Source organism: Protomyctophum parallelum (genome assembly GCF_964188405.1).
Source record: "Protomyctophum parallelum genome assembly, chromosome: 11".
NCBI classification, from domain to species: domain Eukaryota; kingdom Metazoa; phylum Chordata; class Actinopteri; order Myctophiformes; family Myctophidae; genus Protomyctophum; species Protomyctophum parallelum.
Window position 1 is genome coordinate 6,309,172 of NC_139707.1, and position 17,209 is coordinate 6,326,380.

The window sequence follows — 17,209 nt, forward strand, 5'->3', positions numbered from 1 at the left end:
TCTGCAACTCTGCATCCCATAGTCCCATAGTCTGCACGCCATGAAGAAGACTCACAACATAACCGCCCGTCATACTAGCCATGTGGAAATTGACGCCAGCAACCAGGCATAGAAGTTGAAAATAAACCACACGCAGCAATGACCCCCCTTATCCGCGGACCCCCACGCAGTATCCCGCAGATTACAAATTTCACATTTTTCAATAGGCAAATGAAGCATTATGTAGGAACATACTGCAAAATAATCACAAATATGAAAAAGCTACTACTGTGGAAGGGTTATCATGTATTCATTTACCTGTATTGATCCTATAAACAATTTAATATACAGTAGGTCTAGTTTTCACTCAGAACACAATAGTTTCACCTTAGAGAACTTTGGTTCCTACCTAAACTACTGCGCTGAAACTGACTGAAGCGGACCGAATTTGGTCCGTAAACACCGAAAATCGGTGACGTGTCGATTGGGGCCAGATCAAGTCAGACGTAAAAATCATCCCCATAGTTAGACTGGGATCTGGCCTAGTCCTGAACCTAAAGATCATCCCCATATTTAGGCTGTGATCTGGCCGAGTCCTGAACCTAAAGATCATCCCCATATGGGCTGTGATCTGGCCTAGTCCTGAACCTAAAGATCATCCCCATATGGGCTGTGATCTGGCCTAGTCCTGAACCTAAAGATCATCCCCATATGGGCTGTGATCTGGCCTAGTCCTGAACGTAAAGATCATCCCCATATGGGCTGGGATCTGGCCTAGTCCTGAACGTAAAGATCATCCCCATATATAGGCTGGGATCTGGCCTAGTCCTGAACGTAAAGATCATCCCCATATAGGCTGGGATCTGGCCGAGTCCTGAACCTAAAGATCATCCCCATGTAGGCTGGGATCTGGCCGAGTCCTGAACGTAAAGATCATCCCCATATAGGCTGGGATCTGGCCTAGTCCTGAACCTAAAGATCATCCCCATGTAGGCTGGGATCTGGCCGAGTCCTGAACGTAAAGATCATCCCCATATAGGCTGGGATCTGGCCTAGTCCTGAACGTAAAGATCATCCCCATGTAGGCTGGGATCTGGCCGAGTCCTGAACGTCACCAGAGGAGTCAGAGGACGTCATTTGGCTTGCTGGGTTATGTAGTCACTTTTTTGTCACCATGTCTACTTTTGTTTTGCAACCGGAATGGGACACACAGATGTAGCCTTGGAGCGCTGTCTGCCTTTGGAGCGCTGTCTGCCTTTGGAGCGCTGTCTGCCTTTGGAGCGCTGTCTGCCGTGGCAGATCCACTGTTGGACTATCGCAGTGCTGCTGACCAGTGTTGTTTTTGTCGACTAAAACTACGACGAAAAATGTCGACTACCTTTTTTCATCTATGATGACTAAAACTAAGACTAAATATATACTGACAATTTCGTCAACAAATAACTAGACTAAAATGTTAGGAAGGGACTAGTGGACAAGAGATCCAGTTTTATGCTGGGTTGCATGCTGAACATAGCAGATATACAATCTCACAACGTGTCGTGCTGCGAGATTGTAGATCTGCTATTTTCAGCATGCAACCAAAGTGTAAAATATGTCATTACAACGACATCAAGGCCTGTCAAAACACATTTCATTCAGGTGACTAAAACGAAGTGAAAACTATTCAAGACGACTAAAACTAAAAAAGCCAAAAACAACACTGCTGCTGACAGAGCACAATAATGCATTCTGTGCTGATAGAGTATAATATAATGGCCTCTGTGCTGACAGAGTATATAATAATGGACTCTGTCACGCAGTCAGACTCCAGTCAGCAGCAGGTAACACCTATCGTTCCTCTGCAGTGATTTGTTTTAGTGCAGTGGTTTTCAACCCATTCCATATCAAGGCCCATTATTTATTCTGCATATTTCTCTCAGACCCTCAGAGATGTCCATATTTCCATGCTGTATTGATGTTGGTATCATAGGAGTGATAAGGCAAACATTGATCAAAATAACAATTCTTCTACATTCTCTAATTGTGTAGACTTCTTGTAAATTAAGTAATGCAGATGTTTAACAATAATTTGACTCTTGAGAGTGTAAAATTAGACGAAATGAACCCGTAAGGGTCCATTTGGTTACCAACTCTCCATCATTTAGCTGCGGACCACCTGGAACCCCCTCAAGGACCACTGGTGGTCCCCAGACCACTGGTTGAGAACCACTGTTTTAGTGTTAATCGTGCGACTCCAACAGCGTAAGAGAGCAAAAAACAAAGAGATTGGCAGGAGAGAAGGAGAGACTTTCTTCCCCTTGTTTTAAATATGCTGTGTTACTTCTAATACCCATACACGAAACGAACACGGACACGAAACTATGTATACATTTTTCCTCACACTTTATGTGGTTCCACAACTTAAAATGAACCAATACAACAATGACATTAAGGCAGACAAAAGCATAATGTAACTATTGTTTATTAGTCTATTCTCTCAGAGCAGACAAAAGCCCCACTGGACTGAATCAAATGGTAAAACAAAACAATAAATACAGCAAGTTGTAGGCCCGTGTAGGCCGAAACGCGTTGGTCGTGTTTTTAACCCTTTTAATGAAATAAAGGATTGTTTTCTACTTGAACTGGACAGAGCTGCCTTGGACCCTCTTTTAAGTTCGCCACCTTTTTACCTCCTTCCACAGTGACATTGACTCAAGGTATAGAACTTTTTAAGAAATCTTGTGCTTTGATAAATACAGCAAATTGGAAAGCTATTTGGCCCTAACAGAGAATACCAGAATACCAGAGGCAGAATACCTGGACACTGTGACTGATCCAGAACTATGAAAATCCTTGACAACTATCCTTGTGGTGGACATTTTTGTCAAAATATATATATTTTTTGTTTTGCCACGGACATACAAAAGGAGTGGACAATAATATTAAAAGAAACAGAGACAAAGAGAGCTAGCCCTGAATGACCGTAGCTCTCTGAGAGTGTACAAATGGAACCAAATGGACCCGTAAGGCCCATTTGGTTCCATTTTTACACTCTCAGAGTTAAGGGGGTCCTTGTAAAAAAAAATACTTGAGAACCACTAGTACTAGTTGGACTCCAAATATGCCATAGTGTCGTAGTAAATCAGTGTCATACATGTCCTGAAGAAAGCCTGGAGACTTGACATTCACGGACAAGACCAAATGACATCAGGGAACGACAGTTTTCTACCTCTGGTCTGCTTTGTGGCAGGATTCAAGGCCTGGGCCGTGGCTCAGCGGTCCAGGCACCTTGGCTGGTAATCCAGTCTGGCAGTGTGCCGCGGGTTCGACTCCCGATCCCGACGGCCCTTACTGCATGTCACCCCCCCCCCCCCCCCATCTCTCTCCCCATTTCCTGTCAGCCTACTTTCTATCCCTCCATGAGAAAAATATAAAAAATAGGTGAAGGCTGAAATAAAGGCTGTGCTCTTCTCAATTGTATACATAGATTATTCTCCTGTCAATGAGATTCAGAACCAGGGTCCTGATGTGGGGCGCGCTGCCCTCGCGGTTCAGGCGCACAGTCGCATAACACATAGACGCGTGCCTGACAATGTGTCGCGGGTTCGAATCCCTAGCCCGACAAGCTTTGCTGCATGTCATTCCCAGTCTCTCTCTCCCCGTCTATCTCCTATCAATAAAGGCACACCCTTTATTTCCCCCTTATGTAAATGTGTTATTTATTAGTAGTTAATCAAGACTGGCTTTTCCAGAAAATGTCAAAATAAGGCCCAAGTCTTTTTTTAAGATATATTTTTTGTGGCTTTTGCCTTTATTGTTTTTTTACAGAGGGATAGGTATACAGTAGGCTGACATGAAATGGGGAGAGAGAGATGGGGGGGGTGACCCGCAGTAAAGACAGTCAGGATCGGGAGTCGAACCCGCGGCACACTGCCAGGCTGGATTACCAGCCAAGGTGCCCACACGGCTACGCTAGCTGCCCGGGACGGCCCCAAGTCTGATTAACAGCAAAGTGAGAATTATTTACCTTGCACTTGCTTTACACATTCATACATTCATATATACACCAAATGATTTTGCCGTTCAACAAATTGGAATACTGCACTAACAACATCAAACAAAAGTATTTTTTATTAAAAAACAAAGCCAATGCAATTAAAGCCTCACTAAGGTCCCAATGGATCTCATGTGAACTGCTGATGCACTTACAGTATACTCTACTGATGCTTTTTGTTTTACAGCACACTAATAGAATTCCATACTGCAGGACGGAGACTACAATGGATGTAGGTTCGGGTTTGGCTTAAACCCAGTGGTTGAGAAAACAGACACTGAAAAACCAAAGGGCTAATTAACAAAAAATCACACCCGTCAGAATTTATTAAAAAAAATTACTCGTGACTTTTAAAGCCCTGAATGGCCTAGCTACGTCTCTGACATGCTGGAACCCTACAGGCCTGTGCGCCCACTCTCAGACAAGACCCTCCTGGAGTCGAGACCCCTACAGCTCAGCTTGTCACTCTCAGACAAGACCCTCCTGGAGTCCCCTACAGCTCAGCTTGTCACTAAGGGCGGCAGGGCCTTTGCAACCCAGGCCCCCAAACTCTGGAATGCCCTTCCTACTGACCTAAGATGTGCAAAATCAATATCCACATTTAAAACTCTGCTGAAAACCCACCTTTATCTTAAAGCCTTTTCCTAACTGTCATTATTTTATTATTATGTATGTTTTGTATTTTTATGCCGGCTATTGCATGGATTGATCTTTTATTGTTCTCTTGATGTAAAGCACTTTGTGACTCCGTCTAGAAATGTGCTATATAAATAAGTTCATTATCATTAATGTGATCACATTAATGATTAATGTGATCACATTAATGATAATGAATTAATGAATTAATTACACATTAATCAGTGTTCACATTGATTAATGATTAATCAATGTGAACACTGATTAATGTGATTAATGTTGATTAGGTGACGTAATGGTGATGTAAAACAAACGGTGCCAACACAAACATTAAACGCCATTAACAATAAAGAGTCAATATGACGTAATGAGTTACATTATGAGGTAAATTCTCCCTTCATTGTCAATGGCGTTTACAAAACAAACATTGAACTAAAGACAAACATTAAACCTGTGTATAGGAGGGGCTAGCGCCCCTCAAAAAGAAGATCAATCAAAACAAATGTGGGGACACTGAATCAAAATGGATTTCTTTCCAGTGTTTCTTTTCAATAGTTGACGAGAGCATATTTCAGGGCATTGTGTTAAATTGTAGACTTTTGCTACAAAACATATAGATAGACAAAGAATTAGACAAAAAGAAAGATGTACTTGGCAAGTAAAGCTTTGTTTTTAGTACAAACGCATGCATGCAACTTCATCATTCAGTGTAGACATAACCCTTAACCCACCCTCATCCAGCTCAAGTGGTATCTTCAATCTACAACATAGTCGTCCGGCAGTCGGGGTTGTGGAGTGGGACATTTGGTATATAGTCTTTTTTATTGGCCTAAAATATTGTCAATAATACTGTACATACATTCATGAACCCACTTGCTGAGCGGCTGTCAGTATTGAGCAGTGTTTTATAGAGGTTTCTTAGGACCCATTAACCCATTCTGACCGGGCACCCATTTTGGTGTCAGCATCATGTTATGCTTTATCTATTGAAAAATAGCAGATCTACAAGCTCATATCGCGCCACCGAGTGGCGCGCTACGAGCTTGTAGGTCTGCTATTTTTGAATAATCGAAGAACGACTGACATTTTTAGAATCTGATCAGGTCAGAATGGGTTCATCAGACCAGTGTGTGTCCGGCGGAAACCTCGTATGAATCTGATCTCAGGTCAGAATGGGTTCATCAGACCAGTGTGTGTCCGGCGGAAACCTCGTATGAATCTGATCTCAGGTCAGAATGGGTTAACATCCTATATACGGCAAAGTTCTGAGAACAGATGCATTTGAATACCTCGCATCACTGGCACGGACGCTACGTTAATGTCAAATGTTTTTCTGTGATGAAAACAAAACAAAAAATCACACCCGTGTGAACTGAGTGGTGCAAACCCCCCTCCTCTCTCTCTCTCTCTCTCTCTCTCTCTCTCTCTCTCATTAGCAGGCAACAGTGCAGCACTATCTCTCTCTGTTTCTGGCACAACAGCGCCCCTACTGGTACTAATAGTCACATAGGTGAACACATAGGTAGGTGAACACAGACATTGTTGTTCCTTGGAGTGGTTGCACCACTCAAAAATGGCAAACATTGCTTATATTCTTGGTGGAGGGAAAGCATTTTGGGGGGGTTTGGATTGAATTTAGTTGAATTTCACATGATTAGGATTGGGGTTAGGAAATATTGACAGAGGTGAGGTGAGTTAAGTAGAAGTAGAATTACTGCAGCCATCCAAATAATTTCTTATTAAGTAAAATATCTAGTATATAAAGACTGATTAATTGTTTAAATAATCATAATTTAAATATCTCAAATATAAGGTTATACATTATTGTCCAATGCAAATTGGAATGGACAATACGAATTGGATTGGACAATCCATGCGCAAATCCAAAAAATGCCTAACAATATCACTTTATTGTTAAAGTGCCTATATAGCGTATATAACAATATAGGCTATTGTATCATGGCTGTGTTATATTTAAACAGATAAAAGACCCTGTATACCTGCATCAGTATTTTATAGCCTACTTTGTTCTATTACAGACAAAAGTGAAACGCATACAGTTAATTTAAAAAATACAAATTTTGTTATATAACTCCAAATATCCAAATTAATCAAACAACTTCACCATTCAATCAAGCAATCCAAAAGGCCATTTCAATGGACTTACAATGAAACAAAAAAAATAGAAAATAAAAATAAAAAATAAAACCGATCCCCTGATCTGTTTCAGAGATAATTCCAGTATAATCCCAGTTTAAAATAAAATTAAATAAAAAAATGCTTCCGTATTTCCAGTAAATGCAAGTATTCCTCAATATGTATTTCCAAAAAAAATCAAGTATTCCTCAATATTCCAAAATAAAATAGCAATGCATTGCATACATATATAAAAAAAGAATCACACTCATGTGAAGTGAGGGGCGCCTGGTAATGTTTGTGCTCTATTCAGTGGTCTAAACAAACATTAAAAAAGTACATAGACTTGGCTGCCATATGATGTCATTTGAAAAGCCTTACGTTGGAAGGGCTAGCACCCCTCAAAAACTAAATTCTCTCACCCAACTTCCATGTCAGGAGGCTCCAGGAGATTCCTTTTACCCATACCCACCATGAGAATATTCAAATGTTTCAATAATGCATATATATATATATATACCTTTCTATGACACATAATTCTACCTCAGTATTACATTTGTTTTGGAATAAAGCTAGGCTGTAAAGATGCTTGTGTTCAATCTCAAAATGGAAGATCGTCCTAATATCTCATGATTTCCTGGAACTTATATTCCCGTTCCTTCTACATAATTATCTTTCTGGAGCTTTTATAACACTTACAACACTGCTCCCTCGATGAAATTAACCCTGTATAAGACTAAATTAATGGATTGTTACCTAAAACAACCCAACACAATTATTGTTTCCATAAACTACATTCTGTTATTAAATGTTGAACCTTTAGGTTATTTACACATTTCTCCCCATCGTTTTAAATATGCAGTGTTACTTTTAATGCCCATACTTGGACAGGAACTATAAATATTTCAGACTTTAAGTGGTAGCGCCACAACTTTAAATTAACAATACAACAATAACAAATTAAGGCAGACAAATGCATAGTGTATAACTAAGTGTTTAGTCTATCCTCTCATTCGTCTACGTGTGTAACCTCGGGGTCACCTGCCGGTGCGGTGATATTCTGTGTGCTGCTGTGTCTGGCTTGACTAGTGAAATGTTGTCATGCGACAGATCCAAATGCAAATACCAGTCAACCTCTTTAGCTGAAGTGTCTCAGAGAATGAAACAATGAAAAATAACAAATATACTTATATTAAATAAAATGCCAAATGCCAAAATGCCATTATAGATGATTACCCTCTGTCAGTATCAAAGACCACATTAGAATAACACAAAAACACAAAGGTCTCCACGTTTGCGTTCATTTCCATCTCTTCCATTCCATTGCCTGCGTACATTTTCCTCTCTTCTGTTCCACTGCCTGGAACTTGCTCTCTGCCGTGTTGCTGCTGGTAGTCATGGCGGACAGTTCCCACTTGATGTCGTGTGGGAGCCCCGACTGCTCGAGGTCGTACTGAATAACTGCTAGCTTACATAAGGTCTTAAAACTAGGACTTAAGTCTAAGATGTACAGGTCGTTGGGCCTGGCTCCTCTGACGAAGAGGACCATACAGTCTCCCACCATGCAACAGCACATCCTAGACGGCCATGAACTCTGCCCCTTGGGCTCAACCTTTTTCCAGGAGAAGGTTTCCGGATTTAATTTCCAAAAGTCATTGAATTCCTGGTCCGGACAAAAACTCGTATGGCCACCGAATATGTACAACTCTCCGTTGTAAGCAAAGGCGGAATGACCCTCACGTCCTTCTGGAAACAATTGAGAAGATTGGGGCCTCAGCCAGTGGTTGGTCTCTGTGTCAAACACTGTCATGTTGTTGCAGTCTAACTCATGCCCATGTCCCCCAAATACAAACATCTTTTTCCCAATGATAGTGGCAGAGTGACATTCCGTAACAGGTGCCAGAGTGCCTCTGGTATTAATCAAAGTCCAAATCATTGCGGTGGTGTCCAACTTGTGAATGTCATTGGTGCATCTATCGTCCAAAGAACCTCCAAAGATATACATTACTTTCCCCAAGACACAGGCGGAGTGGCAGCACCTCGCCTCTGGGACAGTTCCAGAAACCCTGGGCTTGAACCACCTGTGGGTGTCGACATCAAATGCATAAAGCACATTTGTGTAGTTTGTGTATGTACTCCCGCCCCAGATGTAGATGATACCTCGTATCAACACGGCTGTGTGGTACCAGCGCATGGAGGGGACCTCGGGTGAATGTTCTCCTCCGGCTGTCACTGGAGGCAAATCCATCCAGCGCAGAGACACTGTGTTGAAGACGTGCACACCCATGTACATGTCGGTCTGCGTCGTACAGTACCCCCCAAACGAGTACACCTTGTGCCCGACAGAAACGGGGGCATGAAAGTGGGTCTCTATTGGTCCTCCTTTCAGATGCACCGCCCAGCGCAACATGGATGCAGGAGGATTTCTCAAATATGTTGTTTTTTCTAATGAACATGCGAATGCACGCAAAGCCTCTTATATTTGTACGGCAGCACAAACGTCACGAAAGGCTTGGCCAATTCGCAAAGCCGGAGTGTTGGGCTGGCCAATCAACGAAGCCTGTTGATCTTCCCAATATGGCAAACTCCAGCCCAGGCAGCTCTGGAGCTATGTTGAGTAGAGGCTCCTGTTATCCAGCATGGGTGCTTACTGTCTAATGTGATCATTTGTCCAATGTTCTTTGTATGTTGTATTTTTGTATGTTGTGTCCGCTTGTATGTTGTGTTCAGGTGGAGAGTACAAGTAGCGGATTCGAATGAAAATTAACCGATAATCACCGGTAGGTTACTTATCACTCAAATGCAATGGAGCCAGCAATATTGAATTGCATTTTCCAAGTGCTCAAAGCGCTTTACAATGGTGCATTCATTCATATATTGGGAGGTGAAGCGGCGAACAGTCAACGACAGCGTCCTCACTTCCCACATGCACACACCAATGGTAGCAAGCTCACACCGACCAACTCATTGGAGGTAATGGGTTCAGTGTCTTGCCCAAGGACACTTCCACATGTGGAAAGGAGGAGCCGGGATTCGAAACGCCAGCACCGACCCAGGGATCATTGGACGACCTGCTCTACCTCCTGAGCCACAGCCGCCCAGCAGGCTCGCCTGAAGCCGACTGGCTCTGGAGTAGGAGACGCGGAGACGTCTGACGTGGCCTAAATCTAACAATAACTTCAGTCTTATTGGCCACATAAGTCCCCTAAACACATATCAGTCTTACCCAGCCACGTAAGTCCCCTAAACTCATATCAGTCTTAAACGGCAACACAAGTCAGTTTCACAATGTTTTCGCTTCGGCGGTAGTAATGCTGGCTCGATTGCATTCGAGTGATAAGTAAACTACTGGTGATTATCGGGTGATAACTTTCGAAGTGGGCGGAACAAGTGTAAAGTCTGACCTTCACTGGGGGGGGGGGGGGGGGGGGGGGGGCATTGTGTCGTGACGTCAATACATCATCATCGAGTAGAGTAGACCACCAGGGTCCTTGAGGGAGTTCCAGGGGGTCCCCAGCTAAATGATATTTTGGAACCAAAGGGATGCTCATGGGTCTGTAACTCTGGATACAAATGGATTTATCAAGTGATCCTACACAGCCAATATTAGCATACATTTGGTCGGAGATTTTATAATGTCACAGCTGAAACCAACCGTCATTTAAATAACATGCCCTTATATTCTCGAAACGCCGCCATTTTACGGCATGAACAACCGGAATGCGACCAAACAATGTGCTAGATAGTCAATAAGAAAACGTTTCCCCTGCTCGCCTCACTCCCTTTCATCTCCGCACACGCACGCACAGCAGTGTTTGCCGAAAAAAGGAAAAAGACTAAAGAAATAACTGCAGGCCTTATTGCCCTTTTAAATAACACTGCTGTTTCTTGTGTGAATTGTTTGTGTAATGGTGATTATAGTTACAGCTGGCTGTGCAACAAATCGCCCACCAGGGACAATAAAGTTTTCCTTGACCTTGATTTTGTCTTATTCTCCAAAATGTTATGAGCCAATAATGAATAGTAGTGTAAGTGAGGGGAAGATTGCACTGCTTATCTCAGCCCAGCCAGGCCCATGGGGAGATTTAATACCATCATTATAGCCTACTGCTCCAACAGAATCAATTTAGTGAAAAGGAAAACATGACAGGTTTTGATTGTTATTGGCCAGGGTTGGGACTACAAATCCTCCCTTTGTATTCAGTGTGACAATATTTCAAGAAATGCTAAATAATGTAGTAATTTCACAATGAAAAGTCCTGGTGTGCCTTTTCATTCTCCAACCTTCCCACAAATACCTACATACTCAGAACGTTATGTTTCTGTTGCAAAATTGAAATCTGCAGAGGACCCTGTTTGCAATGTTGTACAAAATCCTTTCATTTGATTAATTTGATTCATGTTAACCTTTAGTTACATTGAGAATGACTCTTTTGGCCAAGTAAGCCCTGGTCAAAACGGTATAGCACAAGCATTAAAACAAAGACATTTTCACTGCACTATGAACTAGTTTTGTATTGTAATCATTGGCAATTATTTGAAATGCACTCCTCCCTGACGTGTGTGTGTGTGTGTGTGTGTGTCTGTGTGTGTGTGTGTGTGTGTGTGTGTGTGTGTGTGTGTGTGTGTGTGTGTGTGTGTGTGTGTGTGTGTGTGTGTGTGTGTGTGTGTGTGTGTGTGTGTGTGTGTGTGTGTGTGTTAGCCTGCGCAACAGTGACACTCTTCTTTCTCCCTCTCCTTTGTGTGTTCTCTTCCTACCTCTCCCCTCCCTCCCTCCCTCCCTCCATCCCTCAACCCTCCTCTTCCTCTCTGCAGGCATCTCCATGCCCATTCCAGTGCTGGGTCTGAGGGACCACTCCAAGGTCTTCAAAGATGGCAGCTGCCTGCTGACGGACGACAGCTTCGTGCTGGTCGGCTCCTTCGTGGCCTTCTTCATCCCCCTCATCATCATGGTGGTCACCTACTTCCTGACCATCCACGCCCTCCAGAACGAGGTCACCCAGTGCCTGGACCAGCTGGTCGCCAGGCCCAAGTGGAGCGCCACGCTGACCCTGGGCTTCATGCCCCAGGCCTCACTGTCCTCCGAGAAGCTCTTCCGACGCTCCCTCAGCCGAGGGAGCGGCGGCGAACTGCGGCGGAGCGTCTCGGGGCCGTCGCACGCCGGGCGCCGCACCATGCAGTCCATCAGCAACGAGCAGAAGGCGTCCAAGGTCCTCGGCATCGTGTTCTTCCTCTTCGTGGTCATGTGGTGCCCCTTCTTCATCACCAACGTGCTGGCGGTGGTGTGTGACCCCGCGGTGTGTGACCCCGTGGTGATGGGCGGCCTGCTGAACGTCTTCGTGTGGGTGGGCTACCTGTCGTCCGCCGTCAACCCGCTGGTGTACACGCTGTTCAACAAGACGTACCGGGCGGCCTTCTCGCGGTACGTCCGCTGCCAGTACCAGCCGGAGAGGAAGCCCCTGCAGCTCATCCTGGTCAACACCATCCCTCCGCTGGCCTACAGTTCCAGCCAGCTGCCCCTGGGGGACATGAGGGACATGGGGGACGGGGGACGGAATGGGGTGCACCCTAGGAAGGACACGAAGGAGTACTCTGTACCCGGGTCGGGACAGGTGGACAAATCCCAGTGGGACAAGGACAAGAAGGAGAGCTGCGTGTGAAAAGTGCACAGGAAAACCCTGTGAGTGGTTCGAGTTGAATGCATTTTTACTGTGGAATACAGTTAAAAAATAAAAGTGTCAGTGGTTTGAGTCCGACTAATTGGCTGCAGCATACTTCTTGCGGGAACTAAGTTTAGCCAAAACTGACGTAACTGTGGAACAAACGAACAAATGCACTGCCTTTGTTTCAGCAGCCCTTGTACCTCCATTTTGTTTTATTTCCTAGTATTATTTCAGATCCAGGTGGTAAACTCATCATTCCAGCACTGTATACAGTGGACGGGATCTAACAGTCAGCACTCAAAGTGGAGTTGAAATATAAAATTATGTTCATCCACAGAGGACTTGTTTGGTATAGGCAAACTGGATAAAATATGACTTCCTTTGAAGCATGCTGCCATAACATAAATTATAAATATAAAGGCAGCCAGTAACCATAATGTTTAGGAGGAACTGATGATATCAGGGACTTGCACACTGACGTCTATACAACCACGGTGAGGAGACCTGCTTTGTGGAGGAGAGCATTTAGAGTGAAATATGTGCTACACACATATCCACACTCTTTGCTCCAATCGAGTGTCGCAGGCATCTCTGCCCGGGAAGATAAGCCAGCCCAGGGTGGCCTCGGTTTCCACTGGTGTTTCAGCAGGGATTGGATTGGTATTTTCGGACACCTTTGCCGGATCTTCCGATGTGGGAAGTAAAGGCTCTGCAGCCTGCAGTGGTCAGAGACTGACCAGAGTCAGAGAGAGCACAGTAAAGCCTTCAGTGTACAAGAGTGTACAAATGGACAGACACTTCTACCCTCGTGGACCAGGGTTCGTTACAGTATTGTGAGACACGCACATACCTTACATGAATCTATATTTTGTATTTCTTGCGCATACAAGTATTATGTGAGATAAATGTATAGTTTACAACGGAGAACACAGATTTGTTTAGTCTGGTTTATTGTTTACCGGCATGATGTAAAGTATATAAAAAGGAGGGCTTACGGCCGGGGCTACACCGGGCGATTTTGAGCGCGTTTGTGCGCGCAGTGCGAATGCGTTTACTGCGCGCGTACAGTGCGTTTGGATAGGACCAATATATGTCAATGATACCAGCTACACCAGACGCACGGATACCACGGGCCACGGATACGCGTGCTCTAAAAATAGGATCGGTTCTATTTTTTTTTACGTGTGTATGCCCCCATGCGCGTGTATCTATATATCCTCCCGGAAGGTCCTGCACAAATCTCCCGCGCACCACAGATCTGGTGTAGCCGGGGCATTTTGCACGCATACTTTGTGTGCGCAGTGCGCTTACGTCAAACGCACACGTGCCCGGTGTAGCTTGGCCGTAAAACAGCGATGGTGCATATTGCATATAAGGCAACATTTCTGGCCAATGGAGACGGGGACTGATGCCTTCAGTTTGGAAAGGGAATGGCGTGTTCTGGCATCATGAGAACCATTCCAGAATGTCTTTAGTTTAGAGCAGTGGTTTTCACCTTTTTCACATCAAGGCCCATTATTTATTCTGCATTTAAGCCACAGACCACCATTTGATGAGATTTTATTTAGCCTCTCAGACCCAAAACTTAGAATATTGTGTAACATTTTTGCCAACAATTCCATGCTGTATTGGTGTTGCACCATAGGACAATTAAACAGGCGTTGATCAAAATAACAATTATTCTACATTATTTAATTGTATAGACTTCTTGTAAATTCAGTAATACAGATGTTTAACAATAATGTACTCCTGAGAGCGTCATTTTACGCTCTCAAGAGTTAGAGATCTATAAGGGTGGAGTTAGGTTACCAACTCTCCATTTAGCTGGGGACGACCTGGAACCCCCTCATGGACCACTGGTGGTCCCTGGACCACTGGTTGAGAACCACTGCTTTAGACTTTTGAGAAGCAATGAGAATCAAATTGATTGTTTGATCGCGTCTGAGAAGTTCACACATACAAGGACACAGGATTCTGTAATGTAACCCTACTATGTGCTGTAGCAGAGGGTTAATGAAGTTAAAATGCACATTATGCCATCAGAATATACCTGTATAGTCCAACGTTTCACCCGCGCGCAAAAGTATTTAAAAGTTACATGGCCAAAAAGTACAAAAATGACAGAATTTGGTCAAAGAGTAATGGAAACGTGTTTTTTGCGCAATGTTGTAACAGAAAGATAATATATTTATATGGGGACAGTTTAAGGCATAGCTCAGGGTGGGAGAGTTTATTAATTGGAAAATCTATGAGAGTCATTGCACTATGTGTAGTACTTAACCATTATACTTCACTGTGCTTCATCTTATAGTATAGACTAGAGCCTACTGTAGTTTTTCTTTGTCGTACGGTACAGTGGTGTCACACGGCAAAGAAATGTCGATTTACAGGCTCACAACACACCGTGAAGTGTTTCGAGCCTATTTTGGTACAAAGGATTATAAATGAAGATTAAATTAGGCTTTACAGTGATTGGTGTGGTCTGTCATTGTACAAAAAGAATAAACAATATAATTTCATAGTGAACTGGGCCAAAATGCTGTTTCCATCTTCTTTCATTTGATTTTAACACGATTTTATGTAACAGGTTGTTGCATAAAATCTGAGATGAAGCGGAGGAAAATGAAATGCACAAAATATAATAACCGTAAAACCCTCTGCGTTAATGTATCCATTTGTAAAAATGTAACCACAATGTGACATTTAAACACTCGGAGTTAAATTAACACTGACAATTGTACAGAGGGGAAGCTGTCGACTGCTGCCGAAAATAGCGTGCTAAATGACTGCCCCTCCGCTCAAAGGTGGCAGACTGGCAGTGCTGTCGAGCAGAACACTTATTTGTGACATGTTAGTTGTCTGTTTTCCCCATAGACTGTAAAAAATATGGACAAAGCGTTCCCCGGGTCTAACATGAACGTAAAATGAAGCCTGAAATCCCTTGCATTCTAATGCACTGTAAGTCGCCATCTTTCTAGATCCGTTTTGGACCAGCTGGCCATTGGCTGGCTCCCTTTTGGACCAGCTGGCCATTGGCTGGCCCAGACAACGAGGCGGGACTTCCCCCCTTCTTCTCCGTTGGTTTTTATTTTGACTCGAGTGGGAGGGGAATCCCGATCATAGACTGTAACGGTAGCCACGCCCCTCAGAACATGCGCGACTTTATGGTCATTTTTTTTAAATAAATGGGACCATAATTTTCCAAAAAGAATATTATGACATTAGAAATGAGACTTTAAACTAGTGACTGGAAGCAGAAAGTATTCATGACCATGTTTATTAAGGTAATACAGTCTAGGTGAAGTTGGGCCAAAATACATGGGCCTCTATGGAGCTATGGGGCTTTTTGGGTCCAGTCCAGCGCCACAACAGGCCATTATATGAACTACCGATTTCAAATGAGGCTTCACGAAATATCTGGCTGACTGCCCCCCTGGTTTTCCCCCTTTAACATGCTAGTGTTAAGCCGAAAGCCAACTCATTCATGGCCTTCTTTGTGGGGGCGGGTTGCATTCACACAGAACACAACATTACATGTTGACGTTCACCATTTGTGGCAATGGTGATATCATTTCATCCACGTCTTTACAAAAGGTATTAAAAGGCGAACATAGATTCTGAATGCTTCAAACCATTTAGTCTCCAAGCTATAAATGCTGGAGGATGTGGGCTGTATTCCGTTCTATCCAAGTAGGCGTACTGTACATTTAGAACATACAGAATGCCTACCATGGATAGATTTACTTTTCTACTCTGATTATGTCACTAAGCCATGGTATCTTATTATTATGGTGTCCCATAATCCCTCTTTCTTTGGGGGGGGGGGGGGGGGGGGGATTGGAGTCCTGAGTCGTTTGAGGGGGAAAGGGTCTGCAGGCGGACTGGGTTTTGGGTGAAATCAGCCCTCAGCTATATCGCTGAGAAATATGGGAGGGAAGCCTCGCCCCTTCTCTTACTGGGCAGGGCGTTTCTTACCCCTCCCCTAGTGGGCTGGGTTTTTCCTTTTCTTTTACATGAGTTGGGCGTGTTATAATGTAGTAGACCAGGGTTCCCCAATAGGCGGCCCGCGGGCCATTTGCGGCCCGCGGAGCGCCCCCTTGTGACCCCTGGAATAATCTAAATTAAATGAATTGGGGAACCCTGTAGTAGACTCTGGAAAAGCATTCCAGCAGACAGCTCATAGCACGGCTCGTGGCTTTGTGTGGTGCCACTGAAAGTGACTACTGGGTTGGGCTTGCTGGATGCATGGCCCAACCCCCTGTATTTCTCACAGATATAGCTGAGGGCTGAAAACACCGGAATGCGGCGGACTCACGCCTCTCAGGAGCGACCATTACTGGACAAAGTTCCTGTTGAATGGCCAAATGAATGATTTCATTTATTTTGTCTCTGTAATTTCATTATTTCCCATAATAGATTGCTCATTGGTCAGTGTCAGTGTTACCCACATTGATGGACGTGACGGGGCCACAGCACGAGAACGATATAGCTAAACTGTTCTGTTGTTCTCATGTCTGTCTTTTTGTGTCAGTGGTCGCTTAAGGATTTTAAAGAGCACTATTAAACAGGCATGACCCTCGCTGTGACCAATCTATTTTTCTTGACCCTCCTCCACCAAATGACGATGAACACTGGATTGAATCCAGTCTCAGTTTGAAGTTTACAGCGTGCCTCTTTTTGCACATTAAAGTAGTCGGTGGGCCGATAAATACTAGTATTTATAGTGCATACTGTAATACCTTTTTTTTTTTTTTTTTTT

The 17,209-nt window shown here is 43.8% G+C and overlaps 2 protein-coding genes across 2 annotated transcripts in view; one reads left to right on the top strand and one right to left on the bottom strand.

Annotated features, from left to right (window-relative positions):
* Positions 1-12,447, top strand: part of LOC310866480 (5-hydroxytryptamine receptor 2A-like) — a gene marked incomplete at its 3' end in the record, with an annotated part of 55,279 nt that extends 42,832 nt beyond the window's left edge. The window contains exon 4 of the mRNA XM_083776101.1: positions 11,603-12,447. Within this exon, the coding sequence (XP_083632227.1) occupies positions 11,603-12,447 (845 nt within the window). The remainder of the gene's footprint in view (positions 1-11,602) is intronic.
* LOC310866368 (kelch domain-containing protein 3-like) lies at positions 8,088-9,197 on the bottom strand (the record flags this gene model as incomplete). Its single annotated transcript, XM_083775977.1, has 1 exon — positions 8,088-9,197. The coding sequence occupies one exon, from the start codon at positions 9,195-9,197 to the stop codon at positions 8,088-8,090; it is 1,110 nt and encodes a 369-aa protein (XP_083632103.1).
* Positions 12,448-17,209: the final 4,762 nt, after the last annotated feature.